Source organism: Trematomus bernacchii, unplaced genomic scaffold (assembly GCF_902827165.1).
Source record: "Trematomus bernacchii unplaced genomic scaffold, fTreBer1.1, whole genome shotgun sequence".
In the NCBI taxonomy this organism is placed as follows: Eukaryota; Metazoa; Chordata; class Actinopteri; order Perciformes; family Nototheniidae; genus Trematomus; species Trematomus bernacchii.
The window spans coordinates 12,418,192-12,439,685 of record NW_022987727.1 but is presented as its reverse complement, the minus strand read 5'-3'; the positions used below and the strand labels follow the sequence as shown (position 1 = coordinate 12,439,685).

General features: G+C 40.0%; 1 protein-coding gene across 1 annotated transcript in view; it reads left to right on the top strand.

Moving 5' to 3' along the window:
• LOC117494547 (vitamin D3 receptor A) overlaps nt 1-21,494 on the top strand; it is a 91,925-nt gene that overhangs the window by 39,283 nt on the left and 31,148 nt on the right. Inside the window, exons 3-4 of the mRNA XM_034145519.1 lie at nt 17,482-17,629; nt 17,757-17,887. Coding sequence (XP_034001410.1) covers nt 17,484-17,629; nt 17,757-17,887 — 277 coding nt within the window. The 5' untranslated portion in view covers nt 17,482-17,483. The remainder of the gene's footprint in view (nt 1-17,481; nt 17,630-17,756; nt 17,888-21,494) is intronic.

The window sequence follows — 21,494 nt, the reverse complement described above, 5'->3', positions numbered from 1 at the left end:
ACACACACACACACACACACACACACACATATTCCGCCTCCTTTTAATGGCCTGAAGGCTCGTTCGTTAGATGTACAGGCATCTGTGCAGATCAAGACTGAGCTCTGTTTCTTGGTTTTATGGCGGTTAGCTGTTAGTGAGGCCCACTGTGAGGCAGCTGGTGGTAAAAGTAGGCCATGCGCCCTGTTGTGCCGCCTATAGAGTGAACCCCTCAGATTCCATTTCCTATGGTACCCTCCTATATGGAGCCATATACTGTACTGGGTTACTGCTGGGCTTTGAAGAGAAACTCTGAGGAAGGAGAGGGAGTGAGGGAGTGAGGGTGTGAGGGTGTGAGGGTGTGAGGGTATCACGACTCTTTGTTGGGAATGTTACTCGGCCTGACATTCTTAGGAAGTGAAGCCCACCTGAGGGAGCAGAGAAGAAGAGGATGCTTGTCTAAATCGAAACATCTTCATTTTAAACAGATGGGTACAATCGATTCAAAGGCTTTATTGTCATATGCAAAGGAGCTATGAGTCTCATTCTCCTCCAACGATGCAACGTATATATATATATACAAGACATAAAACGATAATAAATAGAAAATAGTACAAGAAATATCAGAACAAAAATAAAATAGTAAAAGAGAATGTTGCAAGACTAATGATCAGGGGAGCACAGGTTCAAACCCCACTGCAGTCAGCATGTTGTTGTGTCCCTGGGCAAGACACTTCACCCCAAATTGCTCCTGTGGGGATTGCCCACAGTATTGAGTATGTAAGTCGCTTTGGATAAAAGCGTCTAACAAGTAACATGTGATGTAATGTGCAAGTAATGCAGGAGAAGTCATCTTTCAGACAATGGCGTCACTTTATTGATCCCAGTGGGGGAATTGTCCTTTCTCTTGGCACCTCCACTGGGAGGTCGGAGGTCGGGGTCAGCCTGGGAGCAGCAGCACTGCAGCTGGCAGGGTGTAGTCTGGGTGTAGAAGTTCAGGGACACTTATGTAGTGTTGATGCCTGCTGGGTTGCTGGTGTGAGCTCCGGTTTAGGGACAATCTCTTGAACCTTTATGCCTTTATGTCGCCTGGTTAAAACCATAGACTGTATATATAAATGGAGTGTCCGTGACGTCACCCATAGGCTTCTGCAGAGTTGCTGAGAAGCCCTTAGTAGGCGGAGTCGGCCGCTGCCGTCTCGACAGTGACGTCAGAGTCTAACTCCCGCCTGCTCCAGCCTGATCCAAATAAGGGCAAAGAGGCGGAGCCGAGGCGGCATAAGATAAGTCCGATATTTAAATGAAGAATACTCCACCAGGCACCAACACAACAAACACGTTGTTGTGGGCAGCTGAGCCCCTGTAGCATCCTGGAGCTAACCCAGCCCGGCAGCTGCCCCCCCACTGTAGAGCCTTGCCCCCCCAGCTGCCCCCTTAACTTTTGTGTCCCTTAAACTGTACTTGTAGAAACAAACCTACAAAATGACCACAAGCTTCTCAAGCAACAAAACAAGCAGTTCATTAATTAAAAGTGAATCATTTTAAATATCATCTTAGGCCCGTTAAAAACGCAGCTACGGCCCTGCATTAAACTGCGGAGCGGCATTCACACAGACCGCGGCTCACATCGCTGCAGAGAGACCGAGCTGTCCCAGCACCTGAAGGCGGATCAGCTTCCCCTGGGAACATTTCCCCTTCCACTAGTTTTGTTTTTACTAAAGACGAGAGCTTGAAACAAAATATTAATAAAACGCTGCCGTTTGAATCGATAGCGTTTAACAGACGGTCGCTGTGTGGGACGTTACGTTACAAAATACTACGCAGACAGCGCTAGCTGGGAGATCGATCCCTTTTATTTGCTAAACTATGCGGTACTATTAAATCCACGTAAATTACACATCACAGCAATGAGGCCAGATACATTAAACCAGGATACATCCTTTACCGTCAAACTGGGTCTAAACACAGCTGCCTGTGTGCGTTTGATAAATACTTTCAGATTTTATATTTATTATAGGCTACTTATTAGCTACTTATTAGCTACTTATTAGCTACATGGCCCTAACGTGTACAGTTATACAAGCATTTGTACCAGTGCTTTTCACAAGTAGACTCTTGCAGGCCAGAGTAGCTGGAGTGATTCAACAACAAAAAGACATATCTGAGAAGTGATCAGGACGAACAGAAAGAGGAAAAGGAAAAGAGAGTACACTGAAGAGACCAGGAGGGTCAGAGCAGGAGAAAGCCAGGAGGAGATGAAGACATTAGTGAAGAAGAAGAAGATGAAATGTATGTGTGGAATAAAGATGAAGTGTCAGAAAGAGGGACAGAGGCAGGGATCAGGAGGCAGATGAGACTCCAGCTGGACCACATGGTATGTTTGTATTCGCCTTGCATACATATTCCATTACAGCAGCACAATCTAGCGGCTCTTAGTATTAACAAATATGTATTGAAATGTGTTGCTGCACAGGTCACCTTTAGCTCTCTTAAGAGATGGGTGATGTCATATGTGTACTTAATTATAACTAAGTACTTTTACTCTACTTACAGTAAACAGAATTCTAGGGTAGCATGAGTATTTTCTGCTGTTTTATATTATATTTGAGTTTGTTTGTCTGAACACCTTGTTTCTCTTGTGCATTAAGAACACTTGTGTTGGGGCATGATTTAACAATAAATAGGTTATATATACATTATAAAATACCACGTACTGTCCGCCCTCCCATGCCACCCTGGCATGACCTCTTGCCCCCCCTTTGCCACCCCATGTAAAATGTTCTAGAAACGCCACTGCATGAAGGTGGAATCTAACTATATCCAGAATAATTTGTATTGCATCCAGGGGTAGAAACGTGTTTATTTCTGCTGTAAAGTTGGGCGTTTTAACATAGGGGTCTATGGAAATTGCTCCTTTCTGCAGCCATCCCCTATCGGCCAATAGATGAACTGCAGTTTGTGGCACTTCCTTATGGGCTCTGCCCCAGAGTTTGCCGCTTGGTTCAAACCACTTAAGCAGCGTGTGGCCTCTGCAAACACGGGATATAAAAGGGGGGAAAGGCACCAGTCAAGCAAGAATGTTAAATATTATTTAAGTGAGTTTATGGCAAGAGTTGAAAGGTATTGACAGAGGAACTTCAGTGTGTTTTCTCTTCCATTATCCATAACTCTTTGATCACAGTGGGATTCCGTCATCAGAAAGAAAACAGTAATCCATGCTGTTTGTAGGTACCTGTCATCATTAATAAATTACAATGATAGTCCTAACGGATCTGACATTATTCTGAAAAAAAAACATTCTTAGAATTGGTTTGCTCAACTCCTTGTGGATGGACCTGAATACAGATTGGCATCAATATGTATTTTTTAACATCCTTTTTAGCTATTTTAAGCTCGGAATCACAGCGTAATATGTTTATTTTGAGTTCAAGCAGCTTTAATTAACCAGACAAATGCATATTTGCGAATAAAACAAATGATCTTGCAGCAAAACTTGCATGAGTATAATGAGCGAAAATTTGATTTGCGTTTGGTTTGAAAACAGCATTAGACATTATTTTTCTAGCGTCTTTCCAAAAAAACGACTGCAGTACAGTTTAAAAGGACATATTATGCTAATTTTAAGGTTTCATATTTGAAATATAGAAACTCCTTCTGGCGTGAGTTTGGATATTCACATGCACAAAAACCTGTATATCACCCTACAGGAAAGGGAAAACCCCAAATAGGGCCTCTTTTAATACTAAATCAACAATTCCAAATGTTCCCAAATGGGGTACAATATATATTCTTTAAGTAGATCTGTCATTCTATGTTATTGTACACAAACCTCCATTTCCACATCATCCCGAACCATTTATTCCACTAAAACCTAGCCCCCACGCCAGGATGAATTTGTTGTTTAGCAACTTTAATGATTTTATTCTCAGCAAAAAAATCAGTTTTGTCAGCCTGTGGTTTCTGAAAGTATTTCTCATATTGTGTAAACAGCACATTCTGGTGAAGGCCAACGCATGATCATTCATTATCAGACAGTGTTGTAGTGGCAAACAGCTCAATCATGCTGATGATATTGGTACTGGTGCAGGTTAATCCATACATTGATAAGACCACCTCATGCTCCATTTAACCGAAAGCCTCTCACACAGTAACACACAAGCTTGTATTTCTAAGACTACATTGTTTATTACACAGTATTTAGACTGCAATATCATTCTTATGACATATCATAGGACATGTTCCTCTTTCCAGGAAGGTGGTCTTGTTCAGCTCATGGGCCCTATAGGTTTTTTTTAAATGGAACATCAGATTTATGATGGGAGGAAAGCCAAACAAGCAGAGCACAGTAGTTGGACTGGCCTCCAAGGGGTACAGAAGGGGCTGCAGGGAAACAGAGAAGAACAGCACACAGAAAGTTACATGGAGCTTTTGAATGAGGTACAACCGTTTCTGCACTGTTGTAAATTGGACTGTGTGGGCTTTATCTATGTTGATACAGTACTTTTCAATGCAGAAGCAGGTCATCATTTTGATAAAGAGATATAAGTGGTATACCAATGGAAATGTTTTGATTTGAATTACACTGTGAAGGTTTTAAATAATGTTATGCCTCAGCAACAGCCAGCCGAAGGAAGATGCATGTTTTTAGGCTGTCGCTCCATCAGTCCCTCTGTACATCGGTATGTCCGTCTTTCCGTCAGTCTGCTGTCTTTCCGTCTGTACCTACTCCCGTATGCCTGTCTGTCCTACTGTACGTACAGCTGTATGCCCCTCTGTTTAAAACCCCCCCCAACAATTAAGATTGAACGTCTCTTTTATAAGACAGTCCTGGCCAAGCTCGGCAGCAGCACAGTAACAAACAATAATCGAAAACAAGAACAGAGAACATATTAGTCACAATCTGAATTGCATCATACAAAGCATCTATTGACTGAGTTGCCTGCTTCTCGGCCATTTAGAAGATCCATACAAATTCCCTGAGTTTCAGCTCATATAGCAGCTGAATAACACCAAGAATAGCCTTATTAATAACGATATGCCCCCTGAGTAGGTTCTTCTGTACGACAGTTTGTGTGTCCCTCTTGAAGTTTTATTTTTGTATTTTATTTAACCTTTATTTAACCAGATACATGCATTGAGATACAATCTCAATGTCCCTCTGTACATCCATCTTCACATCCCCTGTACTTTCGTGTGTACCGCCACATTGTTCATCACTGTGTACGTTCCTATGTGTGTCCCTCTCTACCTGTCTATCCAAAACTTCTTTCTATTATCTTAAACCCAGTATTTTAGTAATGCCTTGACGGAATTTCATCAATACTTTTCTGCTAAGTCTTGTAACCTCTTGTTGGTTGACCAGTATGTGCATATATACTTAAGCACTGTTCTTAATCTATTGTCATCATTGTGTGGGGAAGTGCAGTCCCTGTCCTTAGTGGCAGGTTTCAATGATACCCTGCACGATTCAAAACAGAACCCAAAGTTACTAAAAGCTTGTATTTATACTGTGAGCAACCAACCTACTTGAGTAACCTTTACCGGTGTACCACGGCATTGTTTTTGCAAATACCAGCTGATCCATTAATGGGTTTAGTGTGAGAGCTTGAATGGATTCACTGCTTTTTAATAGGCTCCGGTTTATTTTGACGCATGTCCTGAATGAAATACTTGTGTGTGGAAAGGAAAAACAAGTTTGGTAAGTGTTGCCAAATGTCCTTTATTGAATACTTCTTTAGCACACTGCCTGTTGTTGGGGTCTTAATGGTCTGCCTCCCGAGACCGAGTGTTTACGTGCAATGAGGGGATTTATGAATTTTAACACGACGGGATGGCACTCAGCTGCCGCGCTGCTCCGAGAGGAAAATAAACAACAGCATCAGCGAAAACACAGCGACTGTAATCCAGCCTGATTATCCCTCTCACTGAATCTTTCAGCTGTTGACATTAGATGGCACTCTCAGTAGCATCATGGACAAATGTGTTTACAGTTTACAGAGGATAGAGGGAGATTAATGCACAGGGAGGGAGAGAGGCCTCTAACGGTAAGGGAAGAAAGAGATGGAGCTGAAACTAGGGCTTCAGTTTTAAAGGGGCATTTCTTTTGCTTTTTGTTGTTTTTCCCTTTCCTATAGTGTGTTATATAGGTTTTTGTGCATGTTAATGGTCTGCAAAGGCTAAAATCCCTGTGTTCCCTTCAGAGAAAGACATCGGGACATCACAACAGAGCTGGCCAGCTAACCAATCAGAGCAGACTGGGCTCTGGTTTCAGACAGAGGGTGAAAAGAGGTGATGCAGCACAGGCAGTATGAGAAAAATAAAGAGCTTTTGAACATTAAAGCATGGAGACATGTCACAGTAGAGGCAGAAAATAATAATATGAACCTGAACATGCACATAATTGGGTCCCTTTTCATTTAAATGTTATCGTAAGTGCTTTATGAACTAAAGGCAATACGCGCAATATTTGGTCAAGGACAAATTCTGGAAAATATTCTGAATGAAGTATTGTGGTGCAGTTGTAATTGCAATATCAGTGAATCTAATAGCAACTAGTTATCATTTCCAAATGAGTAAGCCCTAGATGAAAAATATATATGGATGGCATGACAGAAAAAGGATCAACTATTGCCACGACACAAGAAACTTGACTTGAGCAACATATTCCATAGCTAAACATTGTATATGTCTGTAGTGCAATGGTTTATAAGAATGATGTGCTGTTAAAAATGTGGATTGTTTTATGTTTCTGTTATGTTTTAATTTCCAAATGTTGTAGTACACGTCCAACATCCAGACTCTGTTTCGTTTGACTTATTTATACCATTCTGCAGATGTACACCCTTAGGACCCACTTTGAAGTGAAAATTAATCACTTGGATTTTGTTTCGCCACAGTTGTTTCAACTCTGAAAGTTTGCAACACTATTGACGTAGCATTGGATTTGTTATTGTGTCACCAGCAAGGACTGGTGATGCAGTGAGTGATCGAAAGTTACAAGGCTGTAACGGGGGAACAGCGGTGGGCTAGCTTGACAAAAACAACAACACAGTTCCAATTTGTAGCCATCCTAGGACAGTCAGCTGGGTAAACATGACCCAAGGGCAAGTCTGTAAAACGTATGTTTTCGGTACTTTAAGAAAATAAATCTTATATGTCCTGTACACTTTAATCATGCTCTTGTATGACCTTTTAGTTGTGTATATTTTAAATAACTACCATAATACATACTAAGTTCCTGATTGGCCGTATATCGGAATGAAGAACAGGTGTGTGTGTGCTCCCCATTGATTTAAGGACAGCACAAAGTCTACACATATTTAAAGTAGCACTTAAAATGTTTGGCTTAGTTAAATCCAAACTGGTAGCACTCAAAGTGGTTTAGCTTATTAAAAGCACCTGCAGGATTCTTGCTTTTTATAACAAATATGTATTGTTGAATGCACTTATTGCACTTTGGTAAAAAGCGTCATCAAAATGAAATAAACTGCACTGTTGCGCAGTATATAGGTTTTTACTTAGTGAAGATGTTTAAAAATGTGCAACTGGTTACATTTTAAAAAGGATATAACTGATTTTCTTCATTAACCAGGTAAGTGAGTGGTGCAGGAATGCTTTTGAATGCTTTTTTGGTTAGCAGCCTGACATAAGGTCTGGTTAAAAGGATGTGAGAGAACTTCAGATATGTTTTTGTCTTTTTCTTCTACAACATTAAATACAAAATACTAGCCCCTCATGATTGTCCAAAGCCTATGTGTCATAAAACAGCGGTTGCTAACAAGTCACTAAATCAGACTACTATTACAACTATGTGCTTACAGGTATACTTGACTAGAATAAACGTTGTTTGTTTATTCTTTGCAAACCATGAAGCAAGCTTGCATAAACAAGAAAATAATGTATTTTATTACTTTCTATTATGCTTGCCAACTCTTCCTGATTGTGCTTTGTTTATGCCAGTGGTTCTCAAACTTTTTCTGATTGGAGAAAAAAAAAAGTCGGGGCCCCCCCCAACACAAATAATCACGTAATGGGCCAAGTTAAAATTTATTAAAATACATCAATATGAACGTGAGCATTTCTTTCAAAAGAATAGAACAGTGATAATAAAACAATGCTCCATTAGTCTGTGTGGTCAAAAAAATAAATACATAATACAATTGTGCAATCCCTTTGCTAGAACAATAAATGATAATACTTTGCCACTTTGCAATCTGTGCAAAAAAATGAAAAGAAAGAAAATACTGATATTTGGCAAAAAAGTGTGTCTTATCACAGCATTAGAGCCTGTTTTGCACTGCACATTTCTTCAAATCGGGGTTGCAGGCTCAGTGGCAGCACCAGAGATTTATTTTGGGGGTGCTGTGGGGGAGTTTGACGTTTCATAGAGGGTGCTCAAACATTTAGGGTTTCCCATTAAGGTACCGGGCGCCAGTGGAATTTTCTACTGCAACACTGCCCACGCAAATACACAGTGTGACAGTTACAATGAAGGCTCGATAATCAGCTCACGGCATATAGGTGTAAGCAGGGGTAAAGTGCTATTTTTATAAGTGGTGTGTGGACCTCACATAGGGGGATGTTCCCCCGGGAAGATTTTTTTTTAAATATTGAAGTTAAATGCATCAATCTGGTGCACTTTGAGAGCAAAATGAAGAGATCTATGGATACATCTCTCAACACTCATATGAAACAGAACTGTAAACAGATTTACTTTTTCTTTATGGATATTTTACAAATCACCCTTTTAAACTTTATTCTTTTTTTTCTGTCATATAGTATTTCATACATGTTTTTCATTTATTCTCTTATTGTTTTATAACTATAATGATCATATAAACGTGTGCCTCGGAAATAATTGATTACATTAATCGTGACCAAAACGTTTAAGACCCACTAAGATAACTTAGACTAAAGTTAACTATCTAAACACCCAGAGAGTCCTTTAGTTCACTGAGCCTCTCAGTCTGACAGGAGAGGACTCTCATCCACCTTGTTGTTGAAAAAGCTCCTTATATCCGTTAGCGTAGCTCGCTAGCACCAGAAGCTAACAACAACGATCTCCGGTACCGGTGCGCTCTCTCTCTCTCTCTCGCTCGCACACAAAATGGCTCGTTCCACACACACACAGAGCCGAGCTTGAATGAAACACAGAGACCCACCCAGACGTACTTGTACTGTACTGTATCATATTATTTTCGAATCAATAATTTTCTAAATTATGATTTATTTTTTATTTTTTTCATATCCATTTTTCCTCCTGGTATCTCGCGCCCCCCCTGTCATGCCTCTGCGCCCCCCACTTTGAGAAACACTGGTTTATGCCAAGAGGGAAAATGTATTAGTAATACTACAATCAATATGAACTTGTGTATGTGCTTAAAGAATATCTTGGTGTCTTCCAAACACATGGAAGTAAACACATCTCTTCACTCAGGTATTTTTCCAGAGGCCCTGAAAACTGCAGTCATTAAACCGCTCTTAAAAAAGAATAATCTAGATGCTTCAGTAATGAACAATTACAGGCCAATATCAAACCTGCCATTTCTAGGTAAAATCATTGAAAAAGTTGTATTTCAACAGTTGAGTAACTTCTTGCATTTAAATAACTGTTTGGATGTGTTCCAGTCAGGATTTCGTCCAAACCACAGCACTGAGACTGCTCTTGTAAAGGTCTTCAATGACATCCACTTAAACACAGACAGTGGCAGAACTTCAGTGTTAGTATTATTAGATCTCGGTGCTGCGTTTGACACTGTTGACCACAACATATTACTAGACCGACTAGAAAACTGGGTGGGACTTTCGGCAACAGTTCTAAATTGGTTTGAGTCCTACTTAAAGGACAGAAAAAACTTTGTTTCTATAGGTAAATACACATCTGAGTTGACAAATATGACATGTGGGGTACCTCAAGGCTCCATCTTGGGGCCTCTTCTCTTTAACATCTACATGCTACCACTGGCTCAGATAATGAAAAACAACAAAATAAGTTACCATAGCTATGCGGATGACACACAAATTTACGTAACAATTTCACCAGGAGATTATGCTCCAATTCAAACACTGAGTAAGTGCATTGAACAAATCAATGACTGGATGTGTCAGAACTTTCTCCAATTAAACAAAGATAAAACTGAGGTAATGGTTTTTGGAGCCAAGGCAGAACGTATAAAGGTTAGCGCTGAGCTTCAGTCTGCAATGTTCAAAACAACAGATAAAGCCAGAAATCTAGGTGTAGTCATGGACTCTGACCTGAGTTTCAACAGTCACATTAAAACAGTTACTAAATCAGCCTACTATCACCTAAAGAACATATCTAGGATTAAAAGACTAATGTCACAGCAGGATTTGGAAAAACTTGTCCATGCTTTTATCTTCAGTCGACTCGACTACTGTAATGGTGTCTTTACAGGTCTCACTAAAAAATCTATTAGAAAGCTGCAGCTCATTCAGAACGCCGCTGCTCGAGTCCTCACTAACACTAAGAAAGTGGATCACATCACTCCTGTTCTGAAGTCCTTACACTGGCTTCCTGTGTGTCAAAGAATAGATTTCAAAATACTGCTGCTGGTTTATAAAGCTTTGAATGGTTTAGGCCCAAAATACATGTCTGACCTACTGCTAAATTATGAACCATCCAGATCTCTCAGGTCTTCAGGGACTGGTCAGCTTTCTGTCCCCAGAGTCAGAACTAAACATGGAGAAGCAGCATTCAGTTATTATGCTCCAAATATCTGGAACAAACTCCCAGAAACCTGCAGGTCCGCTGCAACTCTTACTACTTTTAAATCCAGGCTGAAGACTTTTCTTTTTGCCGCTGCTTTTAATTGAACTATTCACATCTTAAACTGCACTGTAACTTTGAACTTTTATCCATGTATTTTTTCTTTTAATGTTTATTTTATTATCTTTTCTTTTTAATGACTGATTTTAAATGCCATTTTCATAATGTCTTCCATTTTTGTAAAGCACTTTGAATTGCCTTGTGTTGAAAGGTGCTATATAAATAAACTTGCCTTGCCTTGCCTTCCACACACACAGACATGACCTTAGACGTGTAACTTGCTTAGTAAATCGTTTTTCCGGTGTCTACTCATGCATTGTGAATGAAAATGGATCTGTGAAGAATCCATTATAAACGTCTGAGGCCTGTTTTGTTAGGCAAAATTGCTTGTCTTGTTCTTCTCACTGCAATTTGTCCTGTTGGCTTGCATGTCATATTAACTGGTCTGGTACCCAAGCATCCAAATAAACATTTAAATTGAACAAGTGATGCACAACATTTGATTAGTGAAGCATTGATGCCAATCTTTGTAATTGGCGCCCATTTTTCTCTAGTTGCATCTCCTGAAAAAATGTATCATTTCATCTATGTTAATAGTGTATTACTGTTATATCGCTAAAAATCTTACACAAAATAATCAAAATGTTAATTATAACCATTAACTAGGCAATTTCTTCTTATCTGTATTGCATACACTTTACAGATGGGGCATCTTATTTCGGACGCCAGCATACAGCTTCCTGCCTACTACCAGCCAGTTACCTGCCTAAGACCTGCCAAAGACCAGTATCTGGGAATGTTAAGCCCTCCCACTATTTTCCAAGAGGGCGTTGCCAGATTTTCAATTTCAGGATTTAACCAGGAGATGGCGCTATATATTAAATAACTATGGCCAAACTAAGACTTAGTTTTTCACAAGAGAAAATGCAGATATTATATAAAAAACTAAAGTTAAAATCTTGTTTTTAATGCCCCAAGAGCAATAAAAACACTTGTTAAAAAAATCCTGAGTGAGGCTTTCATAAATTGCATTTAGCTGACGCTTTTATCCAAAGCAACTTACTATTTAATAAATGATAAATGATTATCCATAACAAATATGAGTGATGTGTGATTATTATTCATGCTATATACTGATATAGGGCTAAGTAAGCAATCAATCCTGCAAATGAACCCTTAGTTGTTCAATATATTTATTCAGACAATGTGAGTAGAAATACAGAAATTCTGCTCCCACCTAAGGCCAACAATATTACAACATTTCCCTAAAAACTTACCAAAACGTAAACATTTTTAAAACTCTTTCATTTCTGCTCCAGAGCAGTTAAATTGGGATTTGATATGTGGGGGGGTTCTGTTAGAAGGTGCGACGGGGGAGGGGCGAGAGAGTTAGACGCTCGTGAATTGTCAACGGGGGGGGGCCTCTCTGCACGGAGGAGCCGCGGAGAAGAGACACACGTTCACTAAGCCGAATCACAGTGATCTGCTATTTTAAAGTAAATTCAACACATATCGACCCCTAAATATAGCATATATTAAGAACGAGAAAGTGTTAACATCGTTTTTTGTAAACATATGACAAATGTGCGAGGGTGATGACATCAGAGCATCGTCCTATGGGCTTAGCCCCGGACAGGTACAACAGGTATTCACTCAGAGGGGGGTAGGTATCCATTTACATGTCAAAAATCAACATACAGTACTTCCTCCACAAAAGCAGCCTTCTGTTTATTCAACGTGGTGGGGGCCGAAGGAACCGGGCAGAGTTTTTCGCCGGTCAACGTGTGTGAAAGTTTAAATCTTCCTTATTGAGCTTTAAAACAAATGAATAACGACTATATATATAATAATAAAATAAACACCGGCATTAAAAAAAAAGTCATGAAAGAGATAAGGAGGAGAAAAGGTTTAAGGAAGTAAGCAAGGAATACAGAATGTCGAAATTAATCCTCTGTTTCACGCGATGTCGAACATTGAAAAGTCCTTATAAAATGATAGAATTTAAAAGAGTCTTGAAAAAGCATGGTGATGGCAATAAATGCATTAATGAATCCCCAAAATCTACAGAATACATTTAATTTAAGGGGAGCAGTTACTGAGAAGTATATAATGAGAACTGCTACCAATGGTGGCCTATTTAGTTTATTAAGAAATACATATTTTTAGCTATTCATTCGCAGAAGTGATCTATCTAAGTTCTATTCATATTCTTGACGGGAAGAGTTAGTATACAATAGGCTTTAAAAGCCTTCTCCAAATCAAACCAAGATATCTTGGGTCAGTCTTTTCTTCCAAAAAGTTTGTGACAAGATGTGAAGGTATTCACTCAGAGGGGGGTAGGTGAACCGGTTTTTCGCCGGTCAACGTGTGTGAAAGTTTAAATCTTCCTTATTGAGCTTTAAAACAAATGAATAACGACTATATATAATAATAAAATAAACACCGGCTGTTGTTATGCCTGCTGTAACGTTACATTACTCCGTTCTCCGCTTAAGTAATTATGCCGTTACAAGCTTCATAGTTGTATTTATCATCTAAATTTGCCGAAACAAGTTTAATATTCTGAAAGCCAAGACTTTGTTTATTTGAAATCAGATGAAAATAAACTGTAACGGACCCTGCCGTGTTATCTTGATATTTCCGGCACAGACCCTTTCATACCGGCAATGCGCGATAGAAAGAACAGGAACTGCGACAGCATAAATATGCGAACACAAACCTACAGACTGCTGGAGAAGAGATATCACGGGGGGGGGGGGGGGGGTTGGGACACACACACATTCCGATGGCCAATTAGTTTTAAACAAAGAGTAGGCTATATTCAACATATGGGTGGGGGCTGGTGAACGGTATGGTCAATGTTTGTAAACACTGTGACATTTTGACTTTATTTGATCATTTCAGTTAAAAACTAACGTTCATATTTCATATTACTGTTTTGCCTGGCTGGACCTGTAATTTACAGGAAAGGAGTGCACGCTACTAAAGAGACACGCTACCATGGAAACCAAACAATGGTGTTGCTGTATTGAAGTCCGAGTGGAAACAGTCATATTTGGAGCGGCCGTTATGTTAGAATGAAACAGTCAGGTCGTGACTCACAAAAAAAAAGTGTTACTTCACTAACTGTAAGCTTGTTACTCAGAGTAACCTACACATTAGTACCAGACATACTGTACATTGTGGTGATTGACATTATTCACCCACGGATCTATGAGTTGGGGTATTGTTCCGCACGGACATTTTAGTGAACCAGACCAGCTGTTTCCGCCGGTCTTCGCTTCCCGGGCATGAAGTTGTTTACAAGTGTGTTCAGATGCTAAATAAAAGTTTAGCTTGTACTTTTGATACCCCGCCTCCGACTCCCGTCTCTCGGCACCACAACATCCAGTTTACTGTATCGAAGTTGATTTCACATGAGCGATGTCGAACATTGAAAAGTCCTTATAAAATCTCTGTTATTAGATCAGTACTTTTCTTATATGACTATTATTGACTTGAACACTGAGAATGTATTTATTAACTTCAGACATTTGAAATATTTGAAATCAGATGAAAACAAACTGTAACGGCCCCTGCCGTGTTATCTATGATTACTATGCCTTACTGTACATTCATAATTTCAGCCGGAGGTAGGTGGGAGGCGTTGCGGAGGAGCAGATTGCGAGTGAGGTGCCTGTTCTAAACGAACTATTCCAGCTGTTATAAAGCATTAAATAAAAAGTCATGAAAGAGATAAGGAGGAGAAAAGGTTTAAGGAAGTAAGCAAGGAATACAGAATGTTTCGTTACGTTACTTTGTTGAGAATGTGGCCATGTAATAAACGGGATAATTTGCAGCGACTTGGTCATTGTGGGGAAAAATAACACCCATCCTGATCGTTTCAATGAAGTTGAATACAGAATATTCATATTTGTCAGTGATTTCATGTCAATTCGGCGAACATAAACATCAATGATGATGATTAAATTAGGATTAAAAATCGGGAGAGCCGGCTCGTTCGTTTTTTTCGACTAAACAACATTATTTTGTTAAATAACAACATGGTGATGTTTTGTAAATGATTACATGTATTATTTAGCACAGACTATGATCCTATCCGTGACATATGGATCTTAACAACAAAGAAGTTGATTTCACATGACTCCAGTGTGGAACCCCACTGCACCCCCTGGTGGATCAATGATCCATTGCAGCTGGCTTCACAATAATTACATTTATTTATCACGGGGGCGGTATCAAGTCAGACTGGGGGCCGGCTCTTCTTCATGGGCCGATCTCGGGCCGATCACGGAATGTGCACGAGCCAATCACGACCCTCGCGTTTCAAACTGTCCAAAATAAGACGCTCCATCTGTATTTTCATTCCTCTTTCTCTCTCAACATTCTTTATAAAGCATTTTACATACGACAATTAAATAACAAACATCTCTTCTCTTTTTGTGAAATTAAAAACTCATGAGTTTTTCACAGACTGCTGCCTCTAAAAGAGAAAAATGGTGATGATAGTGATGAAGATCACCCTCGTTGTAAATAAGCCAATAGCTAATAAGGTTAATCTGTAGTCCCTATAGGAAGGTTTTTGCAACATTAATGGACTAATGTTGTCTACACAATGCTTCAACAAACACAACAGTACAACACAATTCAGTATAATACAGTAAAATACATTAGAAAAGTGGCAGTGCCACAAATGAAGATTATCCTGATTGCAGTAGAGATATGTTGATTGGCAGATATAAAAACTAGTGTTCTCATGAGTAAAAACAACACGGATTGTTTTGGTAGACAGAGATTGAATTACTTTGCAGCTAAAGTCTGACACCTATTCTCTTCCAACTGATCATGCTGACTATGAATACATGAACATGCTAATTACCAAGGCAGTGTTACAAATGAGAAACAAGTGAGATAAATGGAGTGATTAGAGGACAAATAACACCAGACATTAATTACAGAATGCTGTTAATTAGCGTCACTAATGGAATTGTTTTTGCAGATTTGTTTGGATGTTCGACACGTCGCCTCTCAATTTCCCCCTCAACATCTTTTTCATTATTCACTTGTTTTTGTGACACGATGATTAATGGTGTGTGTCTTGTTGTTGTCTGTCAACGCGCTCCTCAACTCGCACTCTGACACAAAATCACTCTTTTGTTTTGTGAATGAGACAAGCCCTCTTTCTTTGCATTAGGAACACATGATTGGGGAACATTTTTAATCTTTTCACTTTTATTTAGACGAAAATTGCAATTGAGAAATGATTCACATTATTGGAGGGCGTTATAATTTTTGCATCGTTATTCCTTTTATCATTGTAAGACACATTTCATCGTGGTGTGATTTATTATTTTCGTCTTCTTTTTTTAAGCGGATCTGTACTAAACAAATGTGTTTTATAAAGTCAACCTAATACGATTTATATACTTCCCATAATCCATATATTGCGATTAAATTTGAATTCATTTTCTAGCCCTAATGTTCATGTGAACCATCTGCACACCATTACACACACAAAAAACCAGAGCAAATGTGGTCAAGATGCATTAATGGGATACTCCACCTGCATTGAAGTGTGTGTGTTAGTGCGTGTCTGGCTCTCTATGCAGGGCATTCTGGGTAATGGGACTGATGCTTCACAGCCAGCAGCTCATGGCTCATGGCTCACTGGTGCTGAAGCTTCCGCTAGCCAACATGTAATGAGAGCTAATGGACTCAGCTTGTGTTTGCCTTCCATCCCTCTCCTCTTTCATTATTTCTCTCCCGCCATCCGACACTCCGCCGCGACATTCCCTCCTTTCTCTTTGTCCTTGTTTGACACCATCCTGAGTGCTACTTCATTGCACCCCCACCCCCCCTCAGGATATATTCTGCAGTCACGTGACCGGGCCCAAGTTTGTTTTATGCACCACCTCCCCTCTTTGTCTTCTCCTCACATGACCTCTCCCTCTCTCACACATAGCATATCTCTGTATTGTTTGTCTAGCCCAGAGGCCTGTACGACGAACCCGGTTTTTCGCTTAGCGAGCTAACTTCAGGGAAAACTCTGGGTTTCCGGTCCTACGACGCTGGTTTTCTTCTTAGCGAGCTAGATCTCCATGGTAACTTATGCTGAGCGGCTAACCTGGACCGGAGCAACATCATCACTCCAATCTGACTTTGGAGGATCTTTCTGTACACATTGATATGGATGAGTTTGCTTGCAATCGGTGTGTGTTACCCTACTGCTGTTTATTTCATAAGGGACAGCCAGATGGTGTGAGTGTGGAAAAAAACGACAAATCTCAACTTGGCAGTATTAAACCTAAAAGTAATTTCTCAGCCTTTGGCAGAAAAAGCTCCATCTACCATTATCATTCCCATTACCAGTGTAATTTCCCCATCATTAATACATCAGGTTTGGCGCATTTGTGTGTGTGTGTGTGTGCACCGAGTCATTTAGCCAATAGCTGCGAGAGTGTGGCTGTCAATGCTGAATATGCTAATAGCCTGACACCTGTTTGTATAAGAAGAGAGAAAACACACACCTCCCCGTCAAAAACTCCCACACAACACACGAGCAGAACTGATTTTGAAGCTTTGGGGCGAGGTTGGTGAAAATCATTGATGCGGAACGATAAAATATAAAAGATGAGGAATGTGCTTTCTGCTAAAGGAGCAAGGCGGGAGTGTCAACGGGCTCTGATGTCTCCTCTCTTTTCTTTCTTTCTCTGCAGTGATGGAGCCCATGACGGTGACGACGTCGGTGGTCGGACCGGACGAGTTCGACCGCAACGCCCCGCGGATCTGCGGCGTGTGTGGCGACAAGGCCACTGGCTTCCACTTCAACGCCATGACGTGTGAGGGCTGCAAGGGATTCTTCAGGTGGGTGCTACGTCCCTGAGAGGAGAGTCCTTTGTTGCTTTCTGTGTTCTCTGAGTGTTATATAGAATAGAATAGTTATATAGAGAATAAAGCTTGCTGAATGAGTTATGGATTCTCTCTCCTATAGGCGCAGCATGAAGCGTAAAGCCTCCTTCACCTGTCCATTCAACGGGACCTGCACCATCACTAAGGACAACCGACGTCACTGCCAGGCCTGCCGCCTCAAACGCTGCGTCGACATTGGCATGATGAAGGAGTGTGAGTACACTTTTCCTCACCTCAGACATTAAAATTGCGTTTATTAAATGTTTTTCTAATGTAGTTGCACTTTGCCCTCTTGATACAAACGACAAAACTTGACACAGACCTAGAACTATGTAGGTTGAATCAGATTCAGTCATCTAAAGACATATATTATACACATTTTCAGGTCCATATTTGTATTTTGTCATTCTACTGTGACATGTTTCTATGCTTTAATGTTCAAAAAGTTCTTAATTTTCTCATTCTGTCTGTGCTGCAGCACCTCTTTTCACTCACTGTTTTGATTGGTCAACCGCTAACAGATGTCACACCTATTAGCCTATGACGCACAATGTGTTGGAGCACTAGCCAATAAATGTGTGACTGTTACATAGTGATGTCACTATGTTGCTGAAGTAAACAATGGAGGCGTTTCAGGCAGGGGGGGGGGGGGGAGTGTGTGAGAGAGAAACTCCCTCTGGAGGGAACTTTGGGATTTTAGCCTTTGCAGACCATTTACATGCACAAAAACCTATATGACACACTACAGGAAAGGGAAACCCCAAAAAAGCTAAACAGGGCCCCTTTAAAAAAATAACTTTTAACCAGATGAAATTACTACATAATCTCGTATGAAGTAGTTAAAAAATGAATTATAAGGTGGAAATATGTAACATCTTGTCCTCATCTTGACATTGCTTTGATGTTGGGCATCTGAAGCCCCTCATGATGCTTCAGGACCCCGGCTTTCCTTGAGTCCGAAGCCATCGCTGCATGACATACAGTTAACTCTTTGTTATTATTTTTGTGCACTCGCCCAGACTGTATTTCTTTAGCAGTGCCATTTTTCAACTCATTGCCCCCTACAGTCTAATTTGATGAGCTGTTGTGTCTCGCTCACCTAAACCACCCCTCACCGCCCCAGTTTTAACATGTCAGGGTCCAATTAGGACAGTGGAGAAAAAAGAAAAAAAAGCTTAAATCCAGTTTTTAAATCAATGCATTATTGAAATCAACCCCAAATCTGAAATAATAATAATTAGTTTTAGTCCTGTTTTTTTGCTGTTATTTTGTATTGATGCTTTTTATAATCATTCTACAATTACACCTAACATACATTGATTATATCATCTTAATGTTCTTTTTTTTACTCCGTTTTAGTACTGAAGAAAATCAATATATGCATTTTTAGATGTACCAACCGCCTGGAGAGATAAGTGTCAGGTTGGCTGGTGTAGGCAGTAAACTGGTTTCCTGCATTTAACCTAATATTTAAAGAAATTCAGGGAGAGCAGCAGCCAATAGAATCAATGGTCGGGTGCAAATTGATCCGATTTGAAACAAGCAGACAGTCAATAATGATTATACATACATAAAGGCAGGAAGTGCCATATGGCAAAGTCAGGCGCGGGATAAATTAATTAAAGTTAATTTACTTAATTCTGCCAGATGGGGTTTCATTATTAATGTGGTGTAGATGGCATTAATCAAAGTGTAGTTATTTATCTTAAATGTATGTAAAGAGCATGGTTTTATGTTTGAAAGGCTGTTTGACGAGAGTCTGCTCTTACCATGTTGGTTATTCAGTTCCAGGATGTAATACAAGTCGACAGGAGTTTGTGAAGGGAGAATGAGACATCAGCTCGATCCCATGTTAACACGAAATGACACATCGTGTCACAACTGATTCTAAGATAACTCTTTATTCTGCAAGCAAATGATCATTATCTGGTAGTTTATACTTTATCCACTTTGCGCCGCACCTATTTAAATGTCAAACAGTGAGGAAGCACCGTTTTTCTTCATAACATTGTTACAAATCAGTGTGCAAATGAATTTTAAACAAACCAGTAGGAAGTAGCACCAACAGTAGAGTATCAGCTTAACCGTGACAAGAAGTAGACGACAAGAGGAGAATGAGAGAGTGGGAAGGGAGGAAGGAAGCCAGGGGGGGTTAGGTCCTGTTCAACAATGGCTGTCTTTCTTCAAAGAGACACACAATGGTCTGGCCCACATTTCCATTCACAGACAGACAGTTCGAAACAGAGATGATGCGGGGCAGGGTCCAGACCATTCACTGTATTTAATAAGTGTATGTAGTCACTATCACATCACCCATTGGCTTGTGGACTACCGTTTCGAGGTCTTGGCAATTTGGCCATCACCATCTTTGTTTTAGCAGTTCAAAGTGACAAGAAAGGGTGAAACTAATAGAACGCTGAAAAACCAAAAACGTAACTGATTAACTTTTATGAACCAAAACCACACTGATAAAGGTTAAAGTTAGAAGAAGAAGAACACACAAACTACACCCAAACAGGACAACATATTGTTAGTTATCACAAGGCCCTAAACATACCTTGCTTTATCATCTCATTTATTCTAAATGGGACCATAATTTACCAAATCATTATGCAACAATCTATTAAGGAAAACGTGATGCTAGAAATTGAGACCATACACTCATTTGGAAACTGTTTACTTAGGTTATAAACCTAGTGACCAGTAGGGTCATTGTTTCATAGACTTCTATACAATCTGAATAATCTTAGCAGCGTAGTCAGTGTAGTTGCCCCCGGCTGGTTATTATGCAATACCTGCAGACAAATAAACCCCAATGTAGCAGCTTGAAAGCCACCATTACAGCAACACTCATTAGTTTCTCATTAGTCTGTGTTGAACTCTGCATTGACTCTCATGCAGAGATCCCACAAAACATACAGAGCACTCACTCCGACACCCCCATAAGATCCAACAAAATAAAGACCACACACTTTGATCCTGGAAAAACGACCCAGCTACCTACAACACTGATGTGGCACAGCTTCACTTTTCACTGTGTCGACCACAAATAGCCACATGACCCATGCAATGAAAATATGACAGGAAAACAAGCAGGATGAGAACGACTTGTCAGTACAAAGCAGTCTCTTTGTTTCTCACAGCTAGTTATCATGTCCGTGGGGTGAAGGAAACCCACTGTACTCACAGCTGAGTATCACAGCTGCTCGGCTCTCCTGCTTCGACACTGTATGCCCATTTTTTCCCCCCACATAGAGAACTTCCAAGGCAACAGCTTTTTTCATATTCTGAATTGCCCGTACAAAACCTGACCTTCTGCAATAACAACACAAGAATGTTGCATTAATGCCAACTGCAAGGGCAGAATCCCTCCAGGGTGGCACTGAAGAGAAAGCTGGATGATATGCTAGCAATTAGTGCTTGGCAATAAAATAGTTTGTTCACATTATTGAGTCTTCTGAAAAACGCAGGTATGTGTTTGCCTGCGGTCCGTAATTGGAGTGACGTGCACTGTCAAAATGTTAACATGCACTTCAGATCCACAGGCTGCATTTGTTAAATGTTTTGCAACGAGCAACAGGCAGCCTGAAAATAACCAGACACATACGGTATAACTTTAATTTATATCATACTGTTGTCATTGTTTTTGCAGTGCATATCAGTACTCATTGGAAGAAAATGTAAGTCTATTTTAGAAATGTACTGGCAAATCTGTGTTGATGTCTGCACACTCATTCATCTAATGTATTTGCTTTAATTTCTCTGATTAGTTCTCCCCCATTATAAATGTACAGAATCCCTCTGTCCAGAAATATGTATT